Raw genomic sequence first — 12977 nt, 5'->3', positions numbered from 1 at the left:
AAATTACTATCTTGCATATAGGGAAGTCTCAAGAAAAATAAGGGACTGCCCACCTCCAGCAAACAAACAAAAAATAAGACAAAAACAAAACAAAAGGAGAATGAAAACTTGGACCAAGAGTAAGCAGTTGAAGTCTGCATTAAGCAATATATAAAATGCTTCTCATAAAGGATAGGGGGCTGTGAGTCACCAAGACTAACCCACAACTATTCTATTAATAATCGGCATTAATACCACAGGAATTCCAGTGCTGTATTTGAAGTACAATTGTTTTGAAGAAACATGTGTTGCAACAAATGAGAATAAATTTTCTAGAACAAAGCAAAACTAAGACTTTAGGGGCAAGACAGAAATACAGGGTTGGGGAAAACACAGTGACCATATTTGAAACTGTTTTAGCTTCAGACATCTAAGCATGACACTGACAAAAGGCCCTTTTTTAATAAAAGAAATATTACATTCTGACATATTAATTGCACAAGCAACAAAAATACTCTTACATTCTGAGAAGAGCTTTATAAAAGGGCCGTGTGAAGAAAGCGTCCAACAAATACTGGTGTATTAGCGCAAGACCAAGAATCCTACCACTGAATCGGAACCTGTGAAGAAAAAGCACAAGACAGCTTACACATCATGAAGCAGTTTCTAAATTGTTCTATCTGACTTCTAGAAAGCCTTTCAGCTCTAATCATCTAAGTTTGTCCAGGACTGATCGTTTACTGGGTCCGTGAGAGTTTGTGTGCATTGTAGCCTGTGTCTTCATTAGGCAAATATTCACATTTACTTGAAAAAAATCTGTTTCACTCTGTTAGTAATTCCTTCACCTCATGTTAACAATGTCTACCATGTAGCACCCCACATGGTCAACACGAATTCCCCATGAGCATGTCAGTGAAATTTCCCCAAGCCATTTCTCAGAGATGACAGACTGAGACCAGCGGTGGTGGGGGAAATGCTGTCCCCTTCTAGTTTGCTTGCAAGAATATTAGCAGAATTTCTCTAATACAAACCCACTAGCAATCCCCTCTTGAGGAAAAGCCCAATCTCAAAGTGAGAAAGTTCCTATACCTGGTCTCTCTCAAACTGCACTCCGGATGGTAATTGTCACGATCCAAGAATTATGCATGTGGACCTTTGGGGGAGTTTCCTCATGGGACATTCTGTTCTCTAAAATCTCAAGGCTCAATCCTATTCTGAATCACTTTGGAAACTTTACTAAATACATCAGTCATGATTGGATTTGCTGAGATGTGCACTTATTTTCTCTTTCAGAAAGGGATCCAAACGTGTACATCCACACTGAAGTCCATACAGTCCATCTGTGATTTTAGTATTAGACAGCCATTTTAAGATGAATGTCCAGCAGCTTTGTTTTCTTTATTTCCACCTAAGGTAGCACAACTGTAATAGCTACAGTTAAGAGGACTCCAAATTGTAACTAAATGGAGTTAATTTGAAGAATAAGTCCTCAAACTTAATGCCCTCCACCCACCAATATTAACCTTCATGACTCAAAGAGAATTTTTCCATGAGTCTTACTTACTTCTTTTTTGTTGTTGTTACTATAAATAAAGAGGAACAAGCAAATAGGGGTTATAGAGTATTTAAAGTGTATAAACGCAGGGATTAAAAAGGTATGTAAGGACATTTGGAAAGAGTGCAATTCAGGATTTTCAGAAAAAGTAATCCCCAGAGGGGAATCCTATACCAGTTTTCCCTGATGATTTTATGTGGAAAAATAGGAAAGGAGCAGTCCCTGGCTACAAATTTCAATAGCTAATAGGGTAAGCGCCACTGCTGAGACTCTGAGCCCGTGTCCTTCTGCCAGGTTCTCTTCTACTATCGGTTCTTCCAGGGCACCGCACCCTCCCTCCCTCTTACTAGAATGCCATCATCACCCTCAGCCAGCACCCCAGCTGCTCTGCCCCACCCCCAGTGTTGGCCACTTCCCCAAGGGCTGCTCTAGCAGCTGCCCGACCTCTGGGCCAGGACCTTCTCCCACTCCATCTCAGAGCTCAGAGATGCCCAAAGGTGCAGAGCAGAATCTAGTGATTTTGCTGGGAACCTAACATCATCTGGAACCTTCTTTCAATGGGAGAAAAAAAACCTTTTGAATTCTACCCAACTCACTTAAAATTGGTCTTTTGGAATATATTACTTCTCGGTCTTTTGGCTATGATCAAGTGTGGAATATAATCTATCCCTAGCTTGGAGACTGCCTGCATATTTAAATTTGACAACAAAAATAAGAGTCAAATGAAACTGAAAATATGATTTTCTCCAAGGAAAAAAGTGTTAAAAGAAATAGGGGTTCCTATAAAAAATACTCTCACAGAAAATCAAGTGAAAAAAAGTGTTGAGGAAAAAGTACTTACCATTCATGGTGATTGTCTACAAAAGCAGACATGGGACTTATTTGTACTGTGTATGTGTCGTTGGCTGAATATTCAAATAAGCCATAATATGGGTTAAAGAGTTCTCTGGATACGAGGAAGAAAAACTCTCTGGAAGGTCCGCTGTAATCCAGCCTTTAGAAAAATTCCACAGAAAGAATAACCAGTTATTCTTATTTTTTTCTATATATTGGGCACATTTTCTACAGAGCTCAGCTTTCTATAGAACAGTCATTACAAGTCTAATTGCCCGCATGTCTGGACTATCAGAATAAAATGAATGATCATGAGTCCCAATCTTATCCATGTCTTGACCCAGAATAGTGGAATGGGCATTTGTATGAGGCATATATAAGGCTAAAGCTACACATCAGATAACGGATAAAACAGGCAATATGCCAATAATTTGGTTGCATATATACACACATATAAAAAAGTAAATGTTTTCAATGTCTGGAATGGAGTTATGGAGAAAGGGAGTACATTGGGAAATACTTAAACAGAGTAAAACCAGAGAGTATCAGCTACCTACATCCATGGGACATGGAGTCCTTATGGATTTCTGAAACATTTTGAAATGGGAGAAGAAAGAGACTTTCCTGAACTGGTGATAGGAGAGTACAGATACAAGACCCCCTAGGGAGATCAGAGGCCCAAAAAATGGAATGACAGGGTTCGAGTGAAAACTTTAAATTATAAAACACCAAGGAAAATTATAGACAAGTAAAATGAGGGTGTCTAAAGCTTCCTAAACGAAGGTATCCAGAGAAGAGGCTGAAACTCTAGCACCTGAACTACAGTGTAAATTCCATTTTACTTAGAAAGACATCAGGGTGAAGGAGACGCATGAGAAGCAATTGCGTTAGCTTTGAGGAATGACAAGTGGCCAAGAATGCTGAGAGCAAAAAATGCAGCAAAGAGGAGCTTGTAATAGAGTGATTTGATATGCTAAATTTAAAATGAAAAATATAAAGCACATCTATCCCACGATGACAAGTTTACACAAGGGTTCAAAGAAAGGAGGGAATGCTGGAGGGGAACGGGAAGCTGGGTGGTGGGATTCTGTAAGATTTCTTTTGTTCACTCTACTTTTTTTCTCTTCTGGAATTTTCTCCATCGGCATTACTGCATTTTTTTTTTTTTTTTAATGAAAAAGGAAAATCATCTGAGTCTTTTCCAGTGATGGGATTGTGTGACAGAGAAAAATTACCTTGTTATAGGTGGAAGAAAGAGATGGGATACTTGTAAGCAAAATAAAATGGCTTTTATAGCTCTTCGTTGAGAGTTTAATAGAATTTACTTAGAACGTACTTCAGCTATTCACATACTACTTTGTCAACTTTTGCCATATCTGAATATATAGGTACTGTTAAGTGTGCTTACCAAGTTTCATTATCAACTTTAAATTTTCTTGCTTTTCTAATGTAGCCTGTATTATGTCTTACATAACATTTATGAAATTATGATGTGCCAGCTTTATTTTTTTCTAATACACATTAAAAGAAATATGTAAATATTTAAAAAATGTCAGATTGTGTAATAGCTAAAATCATCTCATACATCTCCAGTCCTCACTGCACTTGGGGAAATACGAGTGTAGACAGGAAACCTATGTGTGCAGAAAAATGCAAACATAACACACGCTCTCAGAACCCGAGAGGCCTTAAGGTGACATGACGCAGCTGTCTCGAGGCAGCTGAATATAATTGTAGCTACCAGGTGACCACCAGCATTGGTGAGACTGTGCTAAGATTACCATGGGGACTCCCAAAGCAGCACCTGGGCTGCCTCCCAGGCACAATGACGCAGACTACCTCTCCACATGCTAAGACCGCAGCAGTTGCCTGTGGCTTCCTCCCTCGGTCCTACTCCTGGCCTCTGACGCCACCGAGAACAAGTAGAATACTTCTTCTACTTGAATGCTCTTCACATACTTAGGCTTTTTTTCAACAAATATTTGAGTGCCTATTATATTTTCAGTACTAACCTAGATGTAAAGATATAAAATCTTTCAAGAAGTAATTTTCTATAGGAACTCTTAAGTGTAGCAGTTTTGGTAGCCCTGGCTCTCTGCGTCCTCCCCCACTCTTGAACATGGCCACGTCTTTCAATCTCCTCTGAAGGAAAGGGCTGGGAATTCCCTTGCCACCCTGGTCCTGTGCTCTGGACACTCTCCAGGGTGTCAAAGTCTGACCTAAGGGGTGGTGTCTAATACTGATAACAATACTTCAGGTGTGGTCTTGTCAGCACAGAGCTTAGAAAGAGCCCTTGTCCTCTCTTCCTGGACACTCTTCTTGCTAATGCAGCTTAAAGCCATCTTTCCTCGTGGGACAGCCGCTTTACTTTGTTGATTCATAATGTGCTAGTCATCAACTCAAACCTTTCACCTGTGCTGCTTTATCCCAAGACTCTCCCCTCCTGTCTGCATGTCGCTGTATCTTTTTAGGACCTAAGTACTAGACTTTATACTTCTTCCTACTAAATTTCACTTTGTGAAACATGGTCCACATTCCAGTCTACCCAGATCCTTGTGGATGCAAATGTCCCTTTAAATTTCCTATTGATGGTGAATTTCATCATCAGATCCTTGTGTCTTTCCAGAAATAGAGAATGCCAATCAAAGGCATCTTAGAAGTCATTTGTCCATCCCCTCATTTTACTGAAGAGAAGACTCAGGCTGAAGGACATCACTGACTTGGATCAAATGAAAGCTGCAGGGGCAACTCTAGGCCTTGGCACAGGTTTCCTGACCCCACATTTAATGCTCATTACTCCTTACAGCCTACCAGTCAGTACATTTTAAATGTTATCAAGACTAATAAAAATGTTGCTTATAAAGCAGGGGTTAGCAAATTATGGCCTGAGGGTCAAATCTGGCCCATCCTCTAGCTTTGTAAATAAAGTTTTATTGGAACACAGCCATGCACATTTGCTGACATGTTATCTGTGGCTGCTTTCCCACTATAGTGGCAGAACTGAGTAAGTACAACAAGAAATGTATGGCCTGCAAAGCCTAAAATATTTACTATCTGGCCTTCACAGAAACTTGGCCAATGGAAGATCAAAGAAAGGAAGAGGAAAATGCTCCTTTATTAAAATACCTGGCTTACTATAAATCTTCATGTTTAGTGAAGATCTCTTCAAGGAAATAATGACTATAGTACCCTAGGGTATATGTAACCTTAAGAATAGTCACAACTACTAAGTGTGAGACTGTGGTCTGCAGTGGTCCCTGACCTGAAGGGCCTTTCAGACACAATTGAGGCACATGAAGGGCCACAGACAACTGAAACGTGAGCCAGTTTTATAAGACGGTTTTCTTACAAAGAGACAACTGGTTTAAGAAAAATGGGCTTATAGCTGCTTAAAATTAAACAGTGGCATTCAGTTAGAAAGAGCTTTGAGCTTCAACTCTCAGTGTTTCCATAATACCACACCTACCAGAGTGTATTATAATAACCTGTTTATGTGCTTGCCTCCCCTATCCGCACATCTAGGCTGTAACCATACAGAGAAGGGGACCGTGTCTCTTTCTCATTTTTGTATTCCAAGTACCTTAGCCTGATCTACCACAGGGGATCAATGTCTATTGTTGAATCCATGAGTGGAGCTCTCTGATGCTCTCTCTAAAGAAAATCAACATAATTTACATTGTTATTTGACAATCTAGCAGAGTGAATAATTTTGCACAAGTTTGCCTTCAGGTGGTAGATTTATTCAGTGATATTAGGGTATGCCAATCCCTAAAAGACAACTCGATTTGCACACATTGTCAGAAATCACTCAAGTGAATTATATTTAGCTTGGTGCTTGTCCCTTTCCAGATCTAATATCTTCTAATATGGTAAAGTTTTTAAAACAACAAAAGTGGACCTCACTGATTGGTTTTTTGTTTATGATTAGAGCTGATTCTGGCTAAAGATAAGGAGAGTGTTCCCTGAAGTGTTAAAGTGAAAAGTAAAACTCCTTCCCCCCCCCCCCACCCCCAAGAGAGAACAAAGCTAATAATAGTTCCTCTAGGAGGAAAATGGATCTTCTCTAACTGGTCACGTTTTTATCTGCTGGTGTGTGCGTGTGTGTGTGTGTGTGTGTGTGTGTGTGTGTGTGTGTGTTTTAACTCTAGCAGCACTGATGGAGCCACTCTAAAGCCAAGACAGTTTTAAACATTTGATTTGATTATCATCCAAAGCTTAGAATGCATATCTGAGACCAGGCTGTAGATTACAAATGATACACGTCTACCTAATTCAGTAAGACGTGTCCTAGCAGGGCATCTCGTGCATGTGCTTCCTGCAATGTCTTACCAACCTCTTCCATATAAATAGTTAATATGACTCATATCACAGGGATCGTTTGTTACATTCCTGTTTTGCCAGTTAGGTTGGTTCCACAGCTAAAGGCTTGGCACGGAAGTACAGAAACTCCAGACAACGGGTGGGTAGCCATACAACAGCTGCATCTGAGGGCATTTCGGAATATGCACAGATGTCTTTGGGCTGGCAGTGTAGTTTTGAGCCCACGAAGTGCTGAGGAAGCATTTTAAACACCACCTCGTTGTTGGGCCAACAGCACCCAAGTTGTCAGCGGTATTCAATACTTGTTAAAATAATTAATTTTGTAATTTTATTCTCCTGTCCTTTGTTTCCAACTCAAAATTACCAAAAACAAAGTATTACCACGTAAGTAGAGTACTGAATGAAGGAGGATGGTGGCAGTAGGAAGTCACACCATTGTTTCCTATAAGTTTTCTGGAAGGCAGAAAAGCTTTGCTCTCTTAATAGTCGGTTCAGGCAAACATGGCCTTCCTACTCACCTTCTGATTCACCCTCGGGTATTTATAGCAGCAAGGCATTAGTTCTTGAGCTACTTAAGGAGGCCTGCTGGGTGAGTAAAGAATTTTGCAAGCAATTAGTGTGACAAACAAAATTCTGCCTGGTGATACCAAGCCCAAGCCTATGCAGAAGTACCCTTCAGCAGGGCTTGGATTATTGGGATCACCTTGCAAATGTCTCTTTTTGGAGAAAAACAAGCAGCACCATAAAGTTTAACTTGCATCTTTATAGGCTGACTCCTGAGGAATAAATGGTCAAGCTCAGGACTCCAAACAAGTTCTAGCAAGGATTAGACCAGTCATATGTAAGAGCCTCTGGTTATTTTATAAGCAGAGATGCAGGAAAACCGTTTCCGATCTCATCTTCCTTAGTTATGTTCATCTGCCTGCCTCAGGAAACAGCACAGAAGGAGCTCATCTGTTCTTAAACCCCCGAACTACAACTGTTTGCACACAGCCCCTCCCTAGTCTAAGCGTGGTTTTGCAAGACAGATGATTGATGTCAATAGATGGCACCTCACATATAATGAACTCATTCTTCCTTAAAGAAAGGTGCCTTTTAAAGATCTGGCCATGGGGGGAAAAAAGAGGCGAGGCAATCACAGTATAAACATTCTTTCTTTATCCAGGCCATTATTGCCTTACTGTTCAGGGTACTAAGAAGTTAATGGCCCCGGACACCTTATCAGAATACAACAGTCTGCCTAGCTAACTTTTGACACCACGTAAGCTTTAGTTGCTAGGGCTTTTAACTGAGAAGAAAATAATATGCTGGAGAATATGCAGTGCTCTACTGGCCTCCTTCCTAAAGAAGCAACTTCTAGGCAGACAGAAGCCCAACAGAAAGAGGCAACCACATGCATGCAATTTCCCACCACATTCTGTCAAGATGACTCAGTTTCCAGCCATTCTGCCACTGCTGACTTCCTACCCTTTTTTGCAGGGGCAGATAACCAAATTAACTTGGGTGGAAAATGTAATGACTAGAACAAAACCTCCAGTTCTAACCAAATTAAATCACAGTGGTGTGCTTAGAAACTGTCTACTTTTTGTAAAAAGCCAACCATAACATTATTTTAGTGAGAAATAATAATTACTTGTCAACTAACACACTTGCATTCACAGGCTCTAGGACTATTTTTGTATTTTTAAAAATGAACATTGGTTATCACCAATATTCTGAGATTAATTTTACCTTACATGGAATTTGTAGTTATCCTGTAAATTTCTGACTATAAATTTTCTCATAATTTCTCTTGATTCAGCTGTTCCATTTCAGAATAATATATATGTATTTCCGACTTATGCAAAGAGCTCAAAGCAGAGCTGAAGTCTGTGAATCTGTTAATTCATACTTTTTTGGAGTGCAAGCAGATGCAGTTTTCTTAAAAATAAATCCCTTTTGAGGCACCTCGGTGGCTCCGTCGGTTAAGCGGCTGACTCTTAATTTCGGCTCAAGTCAGGATCTCACAGATGGTGAGATTGAACCCTGAGTCCGGCTCTTCGCTGACAACTCAGAGCCTGCTTACAATTCTCTCTCTCCCTGTCTCTCCCCACCATTACCCTTAATAATTTGGACTTTCCACAGAATTAACCATTTCTATATACATGTTATTCTACTGACCTTAAGTGCAGAAGGAAGTACACATATACCCAAAATCACCCTGGTGGCACTCTCTCATCAGACAATAGGGAAATAAGAAAAGTTGTTTAGGGAAACATTTCCTAAATCTCCCAAATCCTGACTATATGCTTTCATTTAGCAAATATTTTGTCTTAGAATAGTTTTTTTTATTTACAGAAAAGTTGCAATGATAATACGGAGAATTCTTATATACCCAGTTTCCCTCTTATGAACACCTTACATTATTTATAATTAATTAACAGATACTGAGACATTATTATTAGCTAAAATCCATACTGTATTCAGATTTCCTTAGTTTTTACCTAATGTCCCTTTTCTATACCAGGATCTCATCCAAAATTCTATATTAATGTTTAATTGTCATGTTTCCTTAGGTTCCTCTTGGCTGTGCCAGTTTCTTAGACTTTCCTTGTTTTTGATGACCTTAACAGTTTTTTTATTTAATTTTTTTACGTTTATTTATTGTTGAGAGAAAGAGAGAGTGCTAGTGGGGTAGGGGCAGAGAGAGAGAGGGAGACAGAATCCAAAGCAGGCTCCAGGCTCTAAGCTGTCAGCACAGAACCTGATGTGGGGCTCGAACTCACAAGCTGTGAGATCATGACCTGAGCCGAAGTCAGACGCTTAACCGACTGAACCACCCAGGTACCCCTGATGACCTTAATAGTTTTAAGGAGTACTGGTAAGGTATCTTATACAACGTCCCTCAATTTGGATTTATCTGAGGTTTTTCTCATGGATAGACTCACATTATGGGTTTGGGGGACCAAAGATTGTGGAGATAAGTGCCATTTTCATCACATCACGTGAAGGGTATATACTATTAACATGATATATCACTGTTGATTTTAACCTTGATCATTGGGCTATGTGTTTGCCAGGCTTCTCCACTCTGGACTTACTTCTTTTTCCCCCTTCCCATATTATACTACTGGAAGAATGTCATTATGTGCAACCCACAATTAAGGAGTGAGGAATTATGTTGAATTATTTGGAAATCTTCTGCACAGATTTGTCTATTCGTCATTTATTTATTTACTTATTCAATCATGTATTTATATCAGTACAGATATTTACTTTATAGTTTGGGTTATAATCTAATCCTACTTGGTTTTGTTGCTCAAATTATTCCAGCTTGGGCCATTGGGTGATCTTTCAGTTGGTTCTGGAGTCTCTGTGACATACTCCTACCATTGTGGATGTTTTGAGCACTTTTTTACTTTTTGCACTACAAGCTACTTTAAGCTCCATCTTGTATACTTCCCGGCAGTCCTAGAATCAGTCATTTCTCCAAGGAATCTTGTTCTTTTTATTGAAGAATAATATTAGAAACCAAAACTAGCCACTGGGTGTATATGTTTTTAAATACCTATTACTGGGGCTAGACATGACACGTTTTGAGAGCGTTAAAATTGATGGAGGGAGAGAAATGGAAAACTTTCACCTCTACACTTATACTTCAATAGAAAAATTTAGGTAGATTTTCACTTTGAATATTGATTATAATCCAGAAAGGAATGTTATGATCTTCAATTTTAATGCGATTAAATCAATGTGTCTGAAAAGGTGGCAAAGTCTAAAATAACTTCTTAATTATATGTTGTTTTTGAGGTTTCTATTTTTTCAGCAAGAGTGCTATTTTAATCTTTTAAAACAGGGTATGTATTCTCAATGCTTTAACAGCAAAATTAAGTATATATATAGCTAATAACCTATGTGTATGATGTTGACATGAATAAAGACATGAGACCAGAAGTTACCTGGCCATATTATTCCAGCTTCAATAAGCCATACACAGAAGGGGCTTGATTAAGATTGTTCCTGATGGCTGAGGTCACACTTCAAAATGCCCTACCTCTTGTTTTCCCTCTGGGGTTACAGGAAGGAGACAGGTGATGGAAACAGGAAACATTTGGACATTAGTGGCAACCGGATACAAAGGTATCAAACCACACTCAGCCTGGGCCTCCTCCTAGGAACAGATGTCATCAGTCCAGATCATAGGACAACTACCTGAGGATGATCAAGTAGGATAAGCATCTGTTCTATTCGAACTTCAGTACCAGGGCCTCCAAAGACTCTTCCCTACATCTCTGAGATCTCAACAAACTGTGCAAACAAAGAAGGAAGGCAGCTGGACTCCTGGGGGAGGAAAAGTATTCTCACCCAAACGAGACTAGTTATGTAAGGAAATATTTGGAATGCCATGTACACCTATGATTAGGCTTAAAACATTCGCCTTCATTTTCAACTGTGCACCTGCATCTTAAGCCAACAGAAGCTAGAAGTCTATTAATGTACTTCAGCAATGAAAACAAGTCACGGGCAAGCTTCTGCCCAAATTCTGTCACTTAGTCTTGTTTTCCCATATAATATTTTCCTTCAGTGTAGTTACAGCTGGGACTATAAACAGCATATGTGATGAGACTAGTGGTTATCAGTCAGCTGTAAGAGTGAAAAGATCCACAGGTAGGAAAAAATTCTGATAGAGCAGAGTTCAGGAGTTTTGCCTCTATCCCAGTGCTGGTCCAAGAGTCCTGGATGAAGAGCCTAGTTTTGAATCCTGATTTTGCTGTTACCTAGTTCAGCATGTGCAAGTTATTGTACACTTTGGAGCCTCCAAATTAACCATATATTGAATGGCTGCATCAATTGAATGGTTGGGTATTACTACTATGAGTCTATAATCTAGCACACTTTATTTCATGGGCAGGACTGAGAAGAGTAGCTTTAAAATGATCCAAATCAACAGAGTCAAGAAAACAACCAGAGTTCAGGCTATCGTGTGGTACTTTTTAAATTGGCCCTCGTGATGGCTGGGTTACAAAGAAGGTGCTGCGACTTGAAACCCAGACCTGAAATGAGGAAGGAGGAAGGGGTCTGGACAAGACGAGAGCTGTCACCTTCTGAAGTGTTACAGAACAGCTGTTAGGTCTATGAGGACGCAATAAACAGTGCGTAGGAGTCTTTGCTCCTTTGTTTCTTAACCCTAATCTCCACAAGCACACTCACGGAAGAGTCATAGAAGGCTGAAGACATTTGTTTATGGCAGGTGGTTATTTTCGTAGGTGTTACTGCCCCCCCAAAAAGAGGAAAACTGGCGACAGAGAAATAAAAACCAAGGCCCAGGAGTTACTGTTTCAGGAGCTTCCAGGTAGAAGAGCAGGATTCTAATTCGTGACTCTGAAACCAAGCTTCTTTAACAGGTGAAGCATGTACTCCCTCCACCCCAGTGCAGATTACATGCTCACAGATATCAGAATTCCTGGCTTGTCCCTCACAGCCCCACTTTTTCCCTTTAAGAAAGAGATATGCACAGAGAAGAAACCAAACGAGCTTCTGCTCTCAAAATGATCTATAGTTACTAGCGTTTACCCAAGAATTTCTATGTCAAATGATTTAAAAACCAGAGGAAGCCTTAAAAAAAAAAAAAAAAAAAAAAAAAGCCCAGAGGTTTAAGTGTATGAGAATGGCATTTCCTGCCAGAAGGGTTTCCTGTTTCAGGCAACCACAGCAACCACGTGGTGAAGCATCCACTGTGCAGCCGCAGTCTGTGTTCCACACACCACTTCTCTGTTCTACTCACCCTTCCTCCCCGACAAATGTGACGTACAGCTTATTTCTCTGTAAGTCTTTTCTGGAGTAGCCCATGATTTGATTAAAAGCATCTTCCAGTAAGTGATCTCTTCTGATAATTAACCTGTCCATAAAGAGACAATTTGAAAAACAGATTATTTCCTAATCCTTATCTTTCCAGAACCGGACACTTTTGATTCAATTCCCACTTGCCATAATTAACTAGGTGAAAATTGCGGTGACTTACTACATTGTCGTCTGCAATAATACACATTTGGCTTTTGCTCTTAACAGTAGAAGTCAAAATACACAAGCAAATGGTTACCTAAGTGGAGCACTCCACCTACAACATATGAAAACGGCTCATGAGTCCTTTCTGAGTGGCCAAATCAATTTACCCCAGAAGGAAGATGATTGTAAAACAACACAGACCCAAAGCTTTTGTTAATAAAGAAAGGACAGCCCTATGAGGTCATGTTTTCAGTGAGAATGTACCTAGACAAGGAATTCAATTACTAAGTATGCAGGGAAAGAC

The 12977-nt window shown here is 39.8% G+C and overlaps 1 protein-coding gene across 6 annotated transcripts in view; it reads right to left on the bottom strand.

Moving 5' to 3' along the window:
• Positions 1-12977, bottom strand: part of HECW2 (HECT, C2 and WW domain containing E3 ubiquitin protein ligase 2) — a 369811-nt gene that overhangs the window by 29548 nt on the left and 327286 nt on the right. For all 6 annotated transcript variants that reach the window (XM_019428321.2, XM_053906716.1, XM_019428319.2 and 3 more), the window contains 3 exons: positions 12453-12566; positions 2376-2528; positions 501-599 (listed from right to left, as the gene is read on the bottom strand). In XM_019428321.2, the coding sequence (XP_019283866.2) occupies positions 501-599; positions 2376-2528; positions 12453-12566 (366 nt within the window). The remainder of the gene's footprint in view (positions 1-500; positions 600-2375; positions 2529-12452; positions 12567-12977) is intronic.

Source organism: Panthera pardus, unplaced genomic scaffold (assembly GCF_024362965.1).
Source record: "Panthera pardus isolate Hobbes unplaced genomic scaffold, ASM2436296v1 HiC_scaffold_10, whole genome shotgun sequence".
Lineage (NCBI taxonomy): Eukaryota > Metazoa > Chordata > Mammalia > Carnivora > Felidae > Panthera > Panthera pardus.
Note: the sequence above shows the minus strand (reverse complement) of the source record. Positions and strands in the feature narration are given on the sequence as shown.